At 39.1% G+C, this 19,496-nt stretch overlaps 1 protein-coding gene across 1 annotated transcript in view; it reads left to right on the top strand.

The window, feature by feature from the left end:
* The window catches only part of LOC101293703, a 30,886-nt gene that overhangs the window by 5,209 nt on the left and 6,181 nt on the right, over positions 1 to 19,496 (top strand). Inside the window, exons 6-14 of the mRNA XM_004304941.1 lie at positions 9,278 to 9,558; positions 9,646 to 10,113; positions 10,652 to 10,849; positions 10,967 to 12,506; positions 12,603 to 13,195; positions 13,250 to 13,402; positions 13,495 to 14,671; positions 17,472 to 17,584; positions 17,711 to 17,790. Coding sequence (XP_004304989.1) covers positions 9,278 to 9,558; positions 9,646 to 10,113; positions 10,652 to 10,849; positions 10,967 to 12,506; positions 12,603 to 13,195; positions 13,250 to 13,402; positions 13,495 to 14,671; positions 17,472 to 17,584; positions 17,711 to 17,790 — 4,603 coding nt within the window. The remainder of the gene's footprint in view (positions 1 to 9,277; positions 9,559 to 9,645; positions 10,114 to 10,651; positions 10,850 to 10,966; positions 12,507 to 12,602; positions 13,196 to 13,249; positions 13,403 to 13,494; positions 14,672 to 17,471; positions 17,585 to 17,710; positions 17,791 to 19,496) is intronic.

Below are 19,496 nucleotides of genomic sequence, written 5' to 3'. Positions count from 1 at the left end.
GGTAAACAAATTAATATATATATATATATATATATATATATTTTTAAACGGATTATGGGGCACAAGGTAGAATTTATTTAATTCAACATAAATACAAATACCAAACCCAGAGCCTTGCTCTCAGGTAAACAGCTAAAGGCTGTTTAGCTACTCATAAAGTTAAATATAAATACAAGTACTTGTAAATTTATAGCACACCACACTGAATGATGACAGACTTCACTTTCAAAACACTCTTATTATTCTCCCTCTATTCTAAAGACTGTATGCTAACTCTCTTACTTCTTGAGAAAGGTTGAGAAAATTTCAGATTTCTGGTTTTGGTTCCTTCTTCGATGTCTTCCTTCTGAAGTTTGAGGCGGCTCCTTATATAGGGAGCGGAACTCAAGCTGGAATTAAATCACACTAATACATAGCGGTGGACAGGAGGAATCCTATCCTGATAACTTTACTTTAGAAAAAGTAAAGTCGAAAGCTTTTAAGTGCTGGCAACTACTTTCTTTTTATCAAAAGAAAAGTCATTTGTCTTGAAGCGTCGGCAACCACCTAACTTTCCAGCATATTCACAATGTTGTGATATGTCTCTGGATCTTCAGAATATCCCATTGAGGAGTTTGGACCACTATATTCCCAGTCGCGTGCTGTGTCTTTATCTCCATCATCGAGGTCTGAATCATAGGGATAGGAAATCCTATACTTATCATCAGTCTCGACCTTTTCTAACCACGTAGTGGTAGCCAGAGTGCAGTCCACTTCTTTCCTCATAAGGGCTGTGAAAAAGTCACAGTTCTCTGGTGGAGGGTGATTATAACAAGTGACCATTATTTTTTCTCCACTTGCCAAAAGACTTAAATCATAGTCTCTTAGCACCACGTCTTTAATAATAGTTATAGCCATGGCCTTCATCCAAGGGATGCTTTGATTTGGTCTACTATTGCCACTTACAACGGCTGTCTTTTGAACTGGACTTTGGATTAATCTGACATGATGATATGGGGAGATATAATTCATTTGACCATTTATCACTGTCCATTCTAGAGGGGCAGAAATGAATTTTAACCTTAAGATACATCCATCAGGTCTGATATTCTTGACCGCTTCAACAATTATTGCCGGAAAATCCTTCAGATCTTCATTGATTTTTGTCCACAAATTATGAACAAAACCGTTTTCTACAAGCCATAGCTTGTGCTTTTGGGGATGTTCTGCTTGAACATCTACCAAATATCTCCCATAAAATGGGCCAGGAACTACCGATAATGTTCTTGGTAGAACATCTTTTCCTTCTCCTAAGAGATTATGAAATTTATACCATTCAGATTCTTTTAGTGCTAGCATTGGTATTTTAGCACTTTCAGGATTTTCAAGGTAAACAGCCTTAGAACTTCCTGCTTGATTTTCTGCTGGAACATCTTTGTCTTTTGTATTGAATCCATACAATTCTTCAGTTAAAGCCTTGAGAGTTTGAAGCAAATGAGCTTTATTTTCTTCATAAAAGGAATACAGAATATTATCAATAATAATCTTCTGCTTGAAAGGTAACAGTCTTTCCGTTCTGAAAACTGGCTTCTGAAAAATCTTCAGATATTGATCATGGATAACCTTCTTTCCTATGACTATCGGTATCTTACTTGCCCTAAGAGGGTCTCTTCTGTTTTTTGACAAAACACAGCCATCAACGGACTTGATATGCCTTTACCGTCTGTCATTTGAGACGGGCTAGCCGGTCTTTTACCCTGAGACCGATCAGTTGAGGCTGTTCCTTTCGGACACAACAAGAATTCTTGTGCAAGTTTTTCTTCATCAGAAGTAACAGACTGATTTGCTTCTTTTTTAGAATGGTTTGAAAACTCATCCCATCCTTGATCTAGGTTTGGCTTGATTCTTTCTGAAGGCTGGCCTGATTCAGCAGCTCCATAAGAAACAATGTATTGATAACCTAGTCCGTCATGGAGAGGTCCTACGGTTTTATCACCGCTCTTGTATCTTTCCCAGAGCTTCTTCTCTTCAGATACCGGTTTCTGGCTTCTTGGATTGCGACCTTCTCTTTCAAACATAGCCATTTCTCTTGTGAGGGCTTCGGGCAAATAGTTCTTGTCACCTGCAACCATTTCGACATCATATTCATATTGGGTTAAAAACATTTGCCATCTCAGAACTCTTTCCCTATCAGCTGCATCAGTTAATTTGTAGTTCTTGAAGTTTTTGACTCTTTTGTTATCAGTTCTAACTACAAATTTTTTTCCTAAGAATGCCTCAGCACCCTTAATGCTCTTAATTAGGGCAATGACTTCCTTGTCTCCAGTAGAATAGTTTAACTCTGCTGCGTTAAACTTTCTTGATAGAAATTTACAAATTTTTTCATGATTTGTATTTGGAGCAACAGCTAAAACAACTCCTGCCCAATAATAATCATTTGCATCAGTTTGCAAAATGATCAGATCTCCTTCTTCAGGTAACTGTATAGGAGGAAGGCTTTTTGTTAACTCCTTAATCTTTCTGACAGTATTACTGTCGTCAGCTGTGAAAGACCATTTCTTTTTAGAACTTGTTTTTGGAGAGAGGAAAGCAGTTAGTCCACTAACTTGAGGAATAAAATCTCTGGCGAAATTAACAACTCCTAAAAATCTCTATAGAGACTTTGCATCTAGGATTATGTCTGGAAATTGGCTGATTTTCTTAACAATATGATCTTGGAGACGAATCTCTCCATCCTTAACATGAATGCCAAGGAAATCAATTTCACCTTTAATAAGATGAATCTTATTCTGTCCAAGAATGATTCCTTTTTGGACAATAAGTTTACACACCTGTTCAAGATGCTTTAGATGCTTATTCATAGTTTTGGAGAAGACAAGAATGTCATCTATGTAAACTATGCAGAAATCTGAGTAAGGCTTAAAGATATTATCCATTTTTCTTTGAAAAATAGACGAGGCTTGTTTAAGACCAAATGGCATAACTAACCATTCATAGTGCCCTTGAGGAGTTCCAAAAGTTTAATACTATGGAATCAGGATGCATTTTAACCTGCCAAAAGCCTGACTTTACATCAAACTTAGAGAAGATTTTTGCTCCTTTAAGCCTGTTGATGAGAACTCTCACATGAGCTATCTGATAACCGTCTTTAACGGTCTTTTTATTTACATCTCTGTAATCAACACCATTCTAGCTTTTCCTCTTAATTGTTCTGCATGATTTCTTACCAAGAATGCTGGGGCATGATGAGGACTGTTTGAATGTCTGATTAACTTCTTTTCCAGAAGTTCTTGGATTTGATTCTCCATTTCTTTTCTATCTTTTTTCCTGTAATTAATGAGGGATGGCCTTAACATGGCAGATGGCGTTTGCATCATGCATCTTTAACTGACAATATATTGGGTCTCTTTCCCAATACAGTTGAGGATCTTCACTGATTACTGGTTTCAGCAATCTTTCTATTTCTGTGAGAGTTGGTATTCTCTTTTGTTCCATCTTATTAGCATATACCTTTAAGTTATGCTCTCTGATGTATTCTTCCTCTCCATCAGAACTCTCATTGTCAGAAATTTGATATTCATAATTTTTTTCTGAATCAGAGTCTTCTGAACTTATTTCTTCATTCACCAATATCTCCTTGTGACCTTTAAGCTGTTCTTGTAGCAACAAAACTGGCTTTAAAATTGGCGTATAATCACCACTCTTCGCTGGCGACTTCTGATATTGGTCAGTAAATCCTTTACTGGTAACGCATACTGCGTCTGTTAATCGGGATTCCCAATAATATTTTTTATTTTTTCAAACCCAATCATTTTTGGAGTTTGAATTACTGTTTGTTGAAGGAGAAAGTCATTCCCTATCAACAAATCAGCTGTCTGACCTTCACACTGCCAGAGAATTTTGATGATAAAAGTTCCTCCTCCCAAGGAGACTTGCACATTTCGTGTCATTGTGTCCATGACTATGTTATTCTCTTCCATTGCAACTCCAGTAACTGTCCTTGGAGATTTTTCTCAATATTCTTTAGGGATAGCATATCTTTTAGCAAGACTAAACCCTGAACCAGTATCTACAAATGCATGTAAATGATATTTTTTATAATTGGGAAACTTCAGTCCTATAGTAATATAATTACTATATATGTTTGTCTGGACTGGCATTATTCTTGCTTGCTTTCTTGGATCATCAAGTAATTCTGTGAAAGGATTGACCATTCTTTCTGCAGTTTTTGATTCTAGAGGATTGTCATTTGCTAGACCCAGTATCGGATTGGAACTGGAATTGAGAGAATCAAGAGATTCCTTGATTTCCCTGTTCTGACTTAATGAAGTTACAAACTTCATTGTTTTTATATCCTCTTCAAGGTTTTTTTCTTTTTCTTTTTTATGGAATACATCGTATTCCTCTTCTACCAGGACATGTGCTTCATTATCCTTGGTTTTTCTTCTGAGTTCTGCAATAAAACATTCCCGATGATAAGTTTCACCTGTACCTTCACAGTACATGGGAATTGTATTATTATCATCACATTTGCAATAGTCACAAATAAATCTTCCCAGATTGGGATGGAAGGTACTGATAATATCAGTGTTTTCTTCCTTCCAATTTTGTATCTGTAATAAAAATATAGGACGATCTCCTATATCTTCTTCTTCAGAGTTTTCTGAAGTACTTTCTGTCTCACTATCTGATGGGTACTCAAGAGAATATATTGATTCATTCTCTTCATCAGAATAAGCGACTTCAAAGCCTTTTAAATTAGCATACTCTATTGCTTCATCATACTCAGCAATTAAGGCTTTAAAAGATCTCTTGTCCTTTTTAGGACATTCATTTGCATAATGTCCTTCTGCCTTGCAAAGCCAACATCTGCATTTCTTTTCTTCTCTAGAAGAAAAATTGGTCTTCTTTTTCCTTTTGAAAAATCTCTTTTTAGGAGAAGTTTGAGAAAATTGTTCTTTCTTATATCCAGGCTTTTTCCTAAACTTATACTTCTTTTTAGAAGCAAATTTTTTATCATGTTTGGTGCTAGAGAACCTCCTTCGGTGTTTTCTTTCTGTAGGAATATGACATCCCCATTGTGTTGGGGTATCCAAAATCTTTGGACACATATTCTCAACTCCTCTGAGTTGCTTCTTGGCCGTTTTGGATTTTCTGTTCTCTGTGCATTGCTTTCTTAGGAGATCCCTAACTTTTTTTGTAATTCCTCCTACAGTAAAATACTGAAGAGGGTTTTCTTCTAATGACTGTGCTACTGCATCATTCCAGGGTTCTGGCAATTTTCTGTAATAAGTTCTGATGAGATCATTATTTTCAATGTCTCCAATAGTGCAGTAGTAGTTTTGAAACTCATTGGTGTATTCTTCAAAATACCTCATGTTACAAATACTCAATTTTTGAATATTTGCTTTTGCTCTTTCTTTAGATTGCTCACTATGCCTCGTGATATCTCCGCAGAATTACGCGTAGATAGGCACTGCAAAGTCTAAATGACTATTAGTCTGAGCCATTTTTGTTGTCCAATCAGTCCATTGAGAACTTCTCTTGAAAGATTGGTACCATTTCTGGACTATTCTGGTTAAGGTAGGCTCATAATATGCATGAGCTTCCTCGTAGGCATATTTGGATAACACTAGAGCCTGAGTTAGCTTTAAACTAGCAACCCAGTTGTCTATTGTCTTTCTTTTATCTCCTACCTGGTCCAAATCCAGATAAACCCCTTTTTCGGACATTGATTGTCCCCATTTGGGTTCTGTATGGATATATTTCTGAGAACTTCGGTCTCCATATCTTCTTGTAGGAGCCTGTCCTTTTGGAAGCTTGATATTCTTTTCACGAATGATCTTTGTAGGATTGTTGGTGATGTTCTGTATTACAGTATGCCCACTTTCTGGAAGAGTTTGCCTTTCACCATCTGTGTCCATCGACGCTCTTAATGGCTCTGGTTCTTCTTTTGCTGCTTGATAAGAAAGAATCTTCCTCTTTTTCTTTCCAAGTTGAACTTGAGAAATTTCATTTATGATTTTCTCTAGTTCTTCTGGGGAATCACAAGTCTTGGCTTGTGCATATAATTCTCTTAATTCTCTTGCTTGGAACATTCTCATAGGTCTTTTAGAATCCTCTTCTTCAAGGGATTCCTCATTATAAACTTATTTAGTTCCAGAGGTACTAGCTTCTTCATAATTAGCAAATGAATGCCTATGAAACTGCAAGCTTATCTTTCCCCCCAAGTCTTCATAAATTGAAGCATTGGAGCTTTCAAGTTGTCTGATAGGCGGGGTAAGATTCCATTCTCTTGGGAATGTTACTTCATGCCAATTTGTGACATGCTTTTGCTGAGAATTATCTTTTGGGTTGGTGAGAACAGATGTAGTGATCCCAGGGCTGTTTAGAAACCTGGTATTAGAAGTCACATTTGAGCTCATCAATTTATAATAGATTCGATAATCTATCGCTAGCTCCATCATTCCTTTTTTCATAGAGATCCCATCTGTCTTAATTCTCAGTCTTAGACAGTGAGCAACATCTCTAAGATGTGTTGTGAAATTTGGAAATACATTAAAATATGCAACTTGGTTGCACAAAGAAGCTTCTACTGTTCCCAACAGACTTTTCTTAAAATCTGTTATTCTGTCGTCTTGTGGGACACATAGAACATAACAGTCAATACTGTCTCTGGCTAAGAGCTTTATTCCTACTTGCACTGCACCTATATGCATATAGGAATACTTTTTTTGGAAAGCTTCACTTACTTCTTTTAGAGTTATCAACCTGATATTTGTTTCTTCACCTGTGGCTGGAACTGTTGATTCAAGAATCTTGAATCTGTGAGAATCCATAATAAAAGATCCTTTTTTATATATCTCATTGAACCTAAATCTAGGAGCAGATGCTTCTAGCACACTAGATTCGATTTCATTATACTCAAATTCTTGAGCGTTTATTAATTGTATCGGAACTGTGTTCCTTTTACTGAGGATTCTACTCAGCATCTTCATGTCTCTCTTGGTTGTAGATTTTGATGATTTCCATTCAAGTAGCTTTGGTTCACTAAACCTTAGCCTACTTTCTCCCGTTGGTAGGGGTGGAGAATTTATAATAATTTTACTAGCTACATTTTGAGCTAGTGATTCTTCATCTATTTTTTCATAGCATTTTCCTTCTTTCATCTTTTCTACAATCTTTTGCAGACAAGAGATTCTGTTATGTAACTCTCGAAATTGAATTTCGAGGTCAATACTTATCTCTTGGAGATATCTCTTGGAGATAAGCGATATTATAATTCTGCTGATGAATTACTGCTTCCACATTTTCTGCCAATTTTTCTGTAGGACGATGAAAGCCAATAGCTTTTACATCTTCATGTCTTACTTTTAGATCTACTCTTTGATTCATCCTATTCTGGAGATAAGAGTTTCTAAAATCTTTTTCAGGTTTTCTTGAGTTTCTCTTAGTTCCACTGCTTGTTGATGAATGTTGTTTGCAAGATTCTTAGTGCGAACTAACTTTCTTTCAATATCTATTAGATATTGCTTTTCTTTGAGGTAATCTAGCTTGATTTCAAGCCTGGCAATTTTTGAATTAATTTCCTCAAGTTGATTTATCTGTAGATTAAATCTCTCGAGTTGATCTGATATTTTATCAGACGTCTTATCCCTAGATAAACGATCTAGAAACTCGATTAAGCTTGGTCTTGCTGGATCAAGCTCTTCTACTCCAATTTCTCTTTGGAGATGAATATGTTCATCGTAGAGCGTATTTATTACTCTACAAACGTAATCAAAACGTATTCAATGGAGTATTGATTTTCTTGAATGTGTCTTGAATGAAAACACACTTCCCATTTGTCAGTTCCTTTTGTAGTACAAAAAGACTAATAATTTTTAAGTTTGGATTCTCTCTTATTAGTCAAGAGAAGCCAACTTTTTGGTATAAGCCTTTTTCTTATACCTGCTTTTGAGCCAAGCATGCTCTGATACCAGCTTTGGCGGATCTAACCTATGCTCAAAATATCAAGAGGTTTCTGATCTTCAAATGTTTCTTGAAGAACTTCAATTTCTTCTCTTGACTCGTATATTCTTCGTTGTAATTGGAAAATAATATCCCAGTAATTTTTTGTACTTCTAGGAAGCTTGTCTCTTTTTTCTTTTAGTTTTCTAAATTTTCTTCTTTCTTCTTGCAATTCTTTAAAAGATAATTTAGCTTCTGCTAAAAATTCTAGTCGAGTAGTAATAGATTCTCCTATCGATGATAAAAAATTTAACTGTTTACCTTTGAGTAGAAGGATAGATTTTATATTTGTATAATGCTAAATATAAACAAATTCAAAATTCATAGTCCACCATGCTCCGTTCATTTTCTTTTAAACAGGAAAATTAAAAAGAACAAAGAAAAACAGAATATTCCCTTTCTAACAGAATATTCTATTAGAAGTATTGGAAATGACTAACTCGATTAACAATTGTAAATTCAAGGACTAAACATATTAAAATGAAAGTTCAAGGACTAAAGGGATGAAGCACCTAAACTATAGGGACTTTATATAAGTTTACCTTTGTTTGAATTATTGAGATGGGATTTAAGAATCTTGGGCACTTTTCGAGAAGTTGAACATGGCTACATTGGTAAAACTGTAATGCAGGCGTTTTGGATTTCTCTGTTGTCTGTCATCCCAATACTTTTATTGTCCCTTGTTTGAGTTGTTTCTAATGTATTGTTGATGCTCCCCCAATCACTTGATACACTCATACTATTCATATAGATCATGAATACTGCTATATTCCCCCTTTTTACCTTCCAACCATGCATTGTACATGATATACTTGAAACATTTGTACCCCCATTCAGTAGCTTTTAGTATCTAATCTGAAATGCAATTTCAGTTCCTGACACCGATGATGACTCTGGACTTTCTGCATTCCTTGAAGGAGGTGAACAATTCTAATTAAGAAGCATTAAGAAGCATTTGACTTTGATGTTTGAGTTCCTAGACCTTTGAGTTAAGATGTTTTGAGTAAGTTATATTTATTTCTTCAGTTATTTAGCCTTTCATATAAAAGGAGGGTTAAGTTTTTGTTGTATTCGGTCAAGTTTTTATCAGAAATATAATCTAATTTGGAGAAAAAGTTCGTCCCAATTTTCTATTAAACTCTTATCTCTAGGTGGATTCCTAAGAGTGGCGAGTTTTGCTCTTTTCTCCTTGGTGGATTCTAAGGAGTGGCGATCGCGAGCGTGTTCTATCAGTTTGTTTTATCTACATTTTTCCCTCAGTAAATCCCGGTATTAGTTTTGGTATCAGAGCACCCGATGGCTGGGCGTCGTGGTGGTGGACGTGGTCATGGAGGACGTGGTGGTTTTGATCGTGATTTTGAGATTGAAGAACTCAAGAGGCAAGGGCAGGAACTTCAAGAACGATTGGATCAACGTAATCTTCATGGTATTGAAGATGAAAGGTCTAGTAGGAGTGCAGAAGATGAAAATCCTTTCCATGAAGATCCAAGTCAGAATTCCAATGGTGAAGATTCTCCCCATGCTGGCTCTCAAAAAAATCGGAATCGCCGACAAAGTTTTGACATCAAGGTCGACATTCCAGATTTTGAAGGCCGATCATAACCCGATGAGTTCATTGATTGGCTTCATACTGTAGAATGAATATTTGATCTGAAGGATGTTGAAGATCACCGCATGGTGAAAATTGCTGCAGTGAAGTTGAGAAAACAAGCATCCTCTTGGTGGGAAAAGCTTAAGAGGCAAAGAGAACGAGAAGGAAGAAGCAAGATAAGGACTTGGGAGAAGAGGGAGCTGAAAAGAAAGTATCTGCCGGAAGACTATCGGCAAGAAAACTTCTTGAAGCTGCACAATTTGAAACAAAGGGAGATGTCTGTAGAAGATTTTACTGGAGAATATGAGGACTTCATGATTAAATCTGATCTAGTGGAGCCGGAAGAGCAAACTATAGCTTGGTATCTTGTAGGTTTGAGACTGGAGATTGGTAATGTGGTTCAATTGCAGCAATATTGGACTTTTAATGATGTTTGTAAGTTGGCTCTTAAGGTTGAGAAACAACAGAGGGAGAACAAAGAAAGTTTTGCAAAATTTGCAGGTACTGAGAAGAGTGCTCAAGCTACAATTAAAGTCTAGTTCCAAGCTAGAATTTGTTCCAAAATCCATTCACAATCTTGGCTCAATTGCCAGTACAAGTCACACAGCAGCGGTGCGCTGTTTCAAATGTCAAGGGGTGTTGTGAGTCATCTCTAGGCTTCCTGTTGGACTAAGGTAGCTTATGAGTTGGGCTGAGTAGCTTGTGGGAATTTGGGCTGGTCCAGACTTTAAGTTAGTTGTCTTAATTAAGCTTGTTAGGGTTCATTAAGTATATCTAGCTCTAGCCGTTAGATGTTGGACGCGTGTCGCGATCCTGTGCCTTTTGATTAGCTATTTAAAGCTTGTAACTAGGGTTTCTGCGGTAACTTTTGCAATCCAAGTATTTTCATTTTCCAATCTTGTGCCTTTTCCCTTTCTTCTCTTTGATTGATACTACTGATAGGGGTAGAACCCTATCAAGTGGTATCAGAGCCACTCTGATCTCAGGGCCATGGCTAAGAACAAAACGGTTCAAGCATCTACAACACAAACTCACGTCAAGGAGCTTACTGATGTGGAGTTTGAACTGCAGGTGCACAGAGACGAGACCTCAGCAAAGATCAATGCCCTCAGTGATTCCTTGGTTCTGCATCAAGAGGCTTTAGCAGCTTTGCGCCTCGAAATCATGGAAGGATTCAAAGCTATGAGGGAGAGAGCTGACACGGTCGAGAACTCCGCTTTGCGTTTTGGCTCGCTGCCACCACCTCTTAGTCCCTCGACTTTACCAATGGTTCATGACTCAGCATCTTTGACTAGGGCCACTTCTTCTGCCGCGGCTATCATTTCATCAACCAAGAGTGTGACTCAACCTAATAACAGTCAACCTCTCAACCTTAGGGATCCATAGGTGATTCTAGGGTACGCACATGGATATCCAAAAGGGACAGCTCCTGTGTTTGCCACTGTTCATGATGTGGAGCTCTCAGTCACGGATGGAGCTCTTGAACGTCAGAAGGGAGTTCATATTCACGAGAAGGGTGAATCCAGCTTGGGTAAGTTTACTGTGAGCACGGCTTCCCCATCTACTCATTATTTCCAACATATTGACTTTGCTCTCTCAGCTTCTACACCAAGCTCTCAGATCCCACCATCTTTACCCCTTGGAGGGCATCCGACCTTCCCCTTTCCCCAACATATGAGCTATCAGGGGGCCTCCTCTCATTTTGGCCCTCCTCCATACCAACCTTATCTACCCCATCTGTACTCTTTACCACCGTATCCATATACCCACTTTGGCCACCACCAGCAGACCTACGCCACCACCACCACCCCCACTCCTCAATATAACTATACACACCACCCTGCTCCACCTACACCACCTCCAAACACTCACCTAGACCCTTCCCTACCTTCCATGCACCAAATGAAGTTGGAGTTCACAAGTTTTGGGGGCGGAGATCCAGTCGAGTGGCTCAATAGAGCTGAGCAATACTTTGAATTTTTTCAAGTACCAGAAGAGAGAAAACTAGCAGTGGCTACTCTCCACCTAACAGATAAGGCTGCAGATCGTTGGCACATGTTCAGGCACGAGTTTCCCAACTCATGGCAAGGACTGGCCGAGCTACTCATGCGTGAGTTTAGTGCGCATAACTTAGGAGATTACCAAGCTGCTCTAGGCCGTATGTCCCAACCTGGATCTGTGGAGAGTTATATGGATCAGTTCACGAAGTTGTCTAGACGTGCTCCTGGGTTTTCGGCTCAAACTTTATTGTCCTTTTTCATGGAGGGATTGAAAGATAATATTCGAGCCCTTGTGAAGGCTCAGAGACCAACAACTTTGTATGGGGCATGTGAGTTAGCAAAGTTGTTTGAAGCTAGAGAGAATCAACTGCGTGCTAACAGCAGAAATGCATTACAACATAGGCCTAACCCTCCCAATGGTATAAGAGGAGTGGGAGCACCATACATGAATCCTATGGCGCTTGGTCAGCCTGTGAACCCCCCTCGGCCACAAGCTGCTCCTCTTATGGCCGGAGAAAACCCCGGAGGCAATAGACGGTATACTCAGGCGGAGTATCAAGAGCGTCGAGCCCGGAACCAATGTTTTTTCTGTGATGAATTGTTCCGGCCCGGTCATAACTACAGGAGAGGGCAAGCTCTCATGGTAATGGAAGTGTTGCCCGAAGAAGTAATACAACCAGCACTAGAGGGAGGTCCGGAGGAGGTTGCTGAAAATCAAGGTGAGGTGCAAGAGCATGAAGTTGAGTTGAGAGCTATGGGAGATGGTAGCTCCACGTCCACCATACAACTCAAGGGACTGTTGTCGAAGCGCCAAATTCATGTCCTAATTGATTCCGGGGCCTCTCACAACTTCATAACTCCCTATTTGGTACAAGCAACTCAGTATCATGTGCAACCTATTCCTCCTTTGCGAGTCAGACTAGCTAGTGGAGCTATTGTGTATACACATGGGATGGTAACTGTTGAACTCAACCTTTAAGGGTTTGTGTTTTCTACTAACTTTTATGTGCTACAAGTTTCAGGTTGTGAAGTGGTTTTGGGGGCTATTTGGCTCAAAACACTTGGAGACATATTATGGAACTTTGAGACCATGAGAATGAGGTTTGCATTCCAAGGAATGGTTTATAGCTTGCAAGGACTCACAGAACCTCAAACCTCAATAGTGAGTTGTAAAACTATGCACAAGTTGCTCAAGAAAGAGAAAGAGGCTGTGTTGGTGCAAGTTAGTCTTCACACAACCAGCGTTCATAACACTGTGGTGCATCCTGAAATCCAGTCACTTATTCAGAAGTATCAGGATGTGTTTGCAGCTCCAACCTCTTTGCCCCCGGCAAGAGCACAGGACCACAGGATTGAGTTGTTGCCGAATACTCCACCGATTAACGTGAGGCCATACCGTTATCCTCACTTCCAGAAGAAAGAGATAGAGAAGATAGTCCAAGAACTAGTTGACAGTGGAGTAGTACGTCCTAGTGTTAGCCCCTATTCGTCTCCAGTTTGTCTTGTGAAGAAGAAGGATGGGTCTTGGCGCCTCTGTGTGGATTATAGAGCCCTCAATGCTGTTACCATCAAAGATAAATATCCTATTCCTGTTGTTGATGAGCTAATTGATGAAGTACACGGCTCTACAATTTTTTCAAAGCTGGATCTGCGTTCTGGTTATCATTAGATCAGAATGGCAGAAGAGGACATTCCAAAGACAGCTTTCCGGACTCACACAGGCCATTATGAATTCCTGGTGATGGCTTTTGGTCTCACTAATGCACCTTCAACTTTTCAGTCCTTGATGAATGATGTTCTCAGAGACCTTCTCGGAGATTGTGTGTTAGTTTTTTTTATGATATCCTCATTTTCAGTCCATCATTGGAATCTCATCTAATGCATCTTGAATTGGTGTTTCAAAAACTGCGGCAGCATTCTCTGAAAGTCAAGGCCAGTAAGTGCACCTTTGGGTCGGACACAGTGGAGTACCTCGGCCATGTGATCAGTAAGGAGGGTGTGGCAGTAGATCCCTCTAAGATAGAGTGTGTGAAAAATTGGCCTTTACCAGCTACTTTAAAGGAGTTGAGAGGTTTTTTGGGACTTGCTGGCTACTATAGGAAATTTGTTAAAGGGTTTGGCATCATTGCTCGACCACTAACCAACATGCTCAAGAAAGATGGTTTTCATTGGGATGAAGAGGCTGTGCAGGCTTTCAAAGAACTGAAGAATGCTTTGGTGACCACACCAGTTTTGGCTATACCAGACTTTTCCAAGGAATTTTCCATAGAGTGTGATGCATCTGATCTAGGCATTGGTGCAGTTTTAGCACAAGATGGTCACCCGGTGGCGTTCATGAGTAAAGCTCTCAGTCAAAAACACCTTGCCTTATCAGTATATGACAAGGAGATGTTGGTTGTGGTCACTGCTGTTCAACTTTGGCGTCCATACTTGTTGGGACACCATTTCACCATCTTCACTGACCACAAGACTATAGAGCATTTCCTAACTCAGCGAATCACCACTCCTGCCCAACAAAAATGGTTGATCAAGTTACTTGGATATGATTACACCATCAAACACAAGGCTGGGAAACTAAATGTGGCTTCAGATGCTTTATCAAGGTCAGTTTCACTGAATGCAATTACAGGCTCTTCACAACCCATCCATGATTACTTAACTGAGATGCAGGATGCTTGCAACAAGGACTCTGAGACTTCTAAGATTATCAAAGAGCTACAAGCGGACTCCAATGCTCATAAGCACTTCAGGTTGTGCAATTCGCAACTGTTGTACAAACACAGAGTGTATGTACCATTGGTGGATTCTTGGAGAGAGAAGATTATGAAGGAGTTTCATGAAGGGTACGTAGGAGGTCATACAGGCAAGTCTAGAACCTACATGAGGTTACATCAACATTTTGCTTGGCCGGGAGTACAAAAAGATGTTAAGAAGTTTGTAGCTCAATGCAACATTTGCCAACAACAACACTATGAAGCCACAAAGCCACCTGGTCTGTTGCAACCTATCAGTATCCCACAGACAGCTTGGAGTGTCATTTCCATGGATTTTATAGAGGCTCTACCTAAGTCTGAAGGTATGACAGTGATATGGGTTGTTATTGATAAGTTGACAAAGGTGGCACATTTTATTCCTCTAGCACACCCTTACAATGCAGCAACATTGGCTCAAAAGTTCATCGATGAGGTGTTTAGACTACATGGTATGCCAACTGCAATCATATCTGATCGGGACCCAATCTTCATGAGTCTCTTCTGGGATGCATTCTTTAAATTGCAGGGTACACAGCTGCATAAATCCTCAGCTTACCACCCTCAAACGGATGGACAAACAGAGAATTTAAATCGGACCTTGGAGCAGTACTTGAGATGTGTAGTTGGAAGCAAACCACAGAACTGGGTAAAGGCTCTTCCTTGGGCAGAATTTTGGTACAACACAGCCCATCATTCAGCAATTAATATGACTCCCTTCAAGGCTTTGTATGGCTATGATGCGCCAGCAATTGCTCCCTACATTGCCGGTTCCACAGCTGTAGCTGATGTTGATACGCAGTTGAAGGAGAGAGATGAGCTCTTGTCACTCATAAAGAGAAACTTGTCTCTTGCACAGTCCAGGATGAAGAATTATTATGACAAGCACCACTCTGAGAGAATCTTTCAGGTGGGAGACTGGGTTTACTTGAAGCTTCAACCTTACAAGCAGCAATCTGTGACTTCTGAAGTTTTTCACAAGCTAGCTGCAAAGTATTACGGACCTTTTCTGGTGCTGGAGAGAATTGGTGAGGTTGCATACAAGCTACAGCTTCCTGCCTCAGCCAAAATACACAATGTATTTCATGTTTCCCTGTTGAAAAAGAAGTTGGGCCACTCTACAGTAGTAGAAAGAGACTTACCAGCTGTGAAAGATACAACTCCTTTGCATTGGTCCCCGGAAAAGGTGTTACAGGCTAGAATGGTAAAGCATAGAGGGGCAGCTACCACACAGTGGTTAATTCAGTGGTATGGCACATCACCTGAGGAGGCCACATGGGAATATGCTGAAGATATCATGGAGAGGTTTCCAGCTTTTCAGTTTTGATTGCCAAGCTTGTGGACAAGCTCGTTTTGGAGGGGGCAGCATTGTTGTGAGTCATCTCTAGGCTTCCTGTTGGACTAAGGTAGCTTATGAGTTAGGCTGAGTAGCTTGTGGGAATTTGGGCTGGTCCAGACTTTAAGTTAGTTGTCTTAATTAAGCTTGTTAGGGTTCATTAAGTATATCTAGCTCTAGCCGTTAGATGTTGGACGCGTGTCGCGATCCTGTGCCTTTTGATTAGCTATTTAAAGCTTGTAACTAGGGTTTCTGCGGTAACTTTTGCAATCCAAGTATTTTCATTTTCCAATCTTGTGCCTTTTCCCTTTCTTCTCTTTGATTGATACTACTGATAGGGGTAGAACCCTATCAAGGGGTAGGACATATTGCTTCAGAGTGTCCTAATAAAAGAATTGTAGCTTTGGTGGAAGAAGTTCAGGTGAATTCAAAAGAAGATCTTGATGCGGATGATGGACCAATTTTTGATGAAGAAATCACATATGGAGATCAAGGAGAAAGTTTGGTGGTGCGTCGTGTCCTAAACACTACCATTGCAGAAGAAGACCAATCACAGCGAAACAACCTTTTCCATACTAGATGCACTGTTCACAGTAAGGTTTGTGAAGTTATCATTGACGGAGGAGCTGCGAAAATATTGTTGCTACTACCATGGTGGAGAAATTAAGTCTCAACACCGAGAAGCACCCGCAACCTTACAAGCTTTCTTGGTTGCACAAAGGAAATGAGGTACGGGTTGATAAAAGATGTCTAGTTCATTTTTCAATTGTTCCCATTTATAAAGATGAAGTTTGGTGTGATGTTATTCCCATGGATGCGTGTCACCTATTGCTTGGAAGACCATGGCAATATGATAGGAAAGTTGTTCACGATGGGTATAAAAACACATACACTTTTGAGAAAGATGGTGAGAAGATTACTCTTGACCCTGAGAAGGAACGTAAGCATGCAACAATGCCAGAATCTGTCAAAAAGAAATCTGAAGCTACAAAAGAAGCTGCAGGGACGATAGACAGAAGTAGTAATCTATTTTCAAGTTATGAACTACTTGAAGAACAAGCTTACAAACACAGAATGCCAGCTGAATTCAAAGAAGGAGACTTGGTGAGGATTCGTCTTTGTAAAGAAAGAAGATATGTCAAAATGAAGTCTAGAGCAGATGGCCCCTTTAAAGTACTCCAGCGCATCAACAACAATGCTTACAAGGTTGAATTCCCAGGAAATTGTGGAACTAAAGCAACTTTCAACATTGTAGATCTTTCACCGTATCATGAGAATAATTGTTAGGAGAACTTAGTGACGAGTTCACGCGAAGCGGAAGCGAATGACACTGATGATGACTCTGGACTTTCTGCATTCCTTGAAGGAGGTGAACAGTTCTAATTAAGAAGCATTTAACTTTGATGTTTGAGTTCCCACACCTTTGAGTTAAGATGCTTTGAATAAGTTATATTTATTTCTTCAGTTATTTAGTCTTTTAGTTTTCCCAGCCTTTCATATAAAAGGAGGGTTAAGTTTCTGTTGTATTCGGTCAAGTTTTTATCAGAAATATAATCTAAGTTGAAGAAGAAGTTCTTCCCAATTTTCTGTCAAACTCTTATCTCTAGGTGGATTCCTAAGAGTGGCGAGTTTTGCTCTTATCTCCTTGGTGGATTCTAAGGAGTGGCGAGCGTGTTCTATCAATTTGTTTTATCTACCTTTTCCCCTCAATAAATCCCGGTATCAGTTCCAATTTTTCTTCTTTACAAGTTATATCGTCTTAGGCTAGAATTAGTAAATTCTTATTGAAAAATTTAATGTTTGTGCTCCTGAAATGATTTTATTACAGGGCCGCAGTTGCCTGCAGCCTTTTTGCCCTCCTAATTCCAAAGATGTTGCGACCATATGTTACACAAGCGGTACAACTGGAACACCAAAGGTAGAGTTCTAGTAAGACATGCTGCAAAAGCATATTTTGTGTTACAGTGTTACTACAGGGTGAAGTAAATTCTGTGTTACACTGTTACTTGACTAAACTTGCTTCTTTCCTACCTCTAAATAAAAGGGTGTTGTGTTGACTCATGGAAACTTAATATCAAGTTGTGCTGGATTCAGTCGTGCATTGCGATTCTGTTCATCTAATATGTGAGTACCATATATCAATTTACTATATATCAGATTTCTTGAATCTTTTAATGTTTATATATATAGCAAATCACATATACATTCTCCAAAAAGATTTGAAACACAAATAAATCCACTTGTGTTGTTGTTAAACAAATAAAGACAGTTTTTAACAATTAAGGACAATATTTTCTCTACATGCCATGTGGCATGGTTTAATTTACCAAACTAACCCTACACTAATTAAATATGCTTTTAGAAGAGAAAAGTCTCTCCTTTTAAGATTTTCAGTAAATGGAATTCAGTAGCATGTTTTCAATTATTTATTGTAGTAGCAGTTAATTCCAGTGTAGTAGCAGGGGTTAACATCCCAGTAGAACTAGTAGCAGTTAATTCCAGTAGAAGTAGTAGCAGCAGACGTTAACATCCCAATAGTAGTAGCAGTTAATTCTAGTAGAAATAGTATCATGGGTTAACCTTCCAGTAGAAAGTAGTAGCAGAGGTTAACATCCCAGTAGAAGTAGTAGCAGGTTTTTAGTGGCTCAGCTAATGTAGTAGCATGTTTTGCTAGAAAGCTACACTTCCAACAGATATAGTAGTAGAGTTTTAGTGGTTCAGCTAGTGTAGTAGCAGCTTCAGTAAGTGCAGTAGCAGGTTTTCAGTGGCTCAGCTAATAAAGTAATAGCTATTTTCAGCACGTACAGTAATAACAGGTTTTTAGTGGTTCAACTAGTGTAGTAGCAGTTACTTCCAATAAATGCAGTAGCAGCTATTTCCAATAAATGTAGTAGCATGTTTTTAGTGGCTCAGCCGATATAGTAGCAACTACTTCCAGTAAATGCAGTAGCAAAGCTATTTCCAGTAAATATAGTAGCAAGCTTTTAGTGACTCAGCTAATGTAGTAGCAATTATTTTCAAAAAAACGCAACAGCATGTTTTTAGTGCATGGCTCAATTAGTTGGTAGCAAGACTAGCAACTATTTCCAAAAATGCAGTAACAAGGTATTACCAGTGGAGTAGTGACTTAGCTAGTGTTGTAGCACCAACTTTCAGAAAATACAGTAGCATGTATTTAGCGAAATCAATAAATAGTAGCTTAATTAACACATATTAGTATAAACTTCATCAGATTATCTTGTCTATATATTGTTATTCTAATGTGTAAAAATGGATTTATTCCCACATCATGATTACTGAATCAGTAGCAATTAGATGATCAACATGTAAAAGGGTTTTGTATAACAACAACCTCATTGAGGACTTTCATCAAACGCCTTATGTGCATAACTCCCATTGTGCTTAAAAACCCAAAAAAAGATAATCAAATCTTTTGAAACAAATACACCAATTTGCCTAAAATCAATACAAGTTTCCCAAACAAAATCATGATCATTATTGAATCAAATCAAACAGACCTAACTCTAATTTGGAAATGGGACATGGAGCAAATCTGGAAAGAAAAAAACGAACAGTAGCAGCCTCTCACTTCTTATTCCTTTTGGGCTTGGCCGCGGCGGCGGGCTTCTTCTTCGCCGGAGCAGCAGCGACGGGCTTCGATGGAGCTGTGAGGGACTTAGCGGGGGGGGATCTTGTAGGAGCTTTTGACCTTGATGAGCTTATCGGAGCTGACGAGCTTCTTCAAATGGTAGAGCAGAAGCTTCTTGAAGTTCTAGGGGAGGGAGAGAGAGAGAGAGAGNGAGAGAGAGAGAGAGAGAGAGAGAGAGAGA

This window comes from Fragaria vesca, linkage group LG6 (genome assembly GCF_000184155.1).
Source record: "Fragaria vesca subsp. vesca linkage group LG6, FraVesHawaii_1.0, whole genome shotgun sequence".
In the NCBI taxonomy this organism is placed as follows: domain Eukaryota; kingdom Viridiplantae; phylum Streptophyta; class Magnoliopsida; order Rosales; family Rosaceae; genus Fragaria; species Fragaria vesca.
The sequence above is the reverse complement of the archived record's forward strand: the minus strand, read 5'-3'. Positions and strand labels throughout refer to the sequence as shown.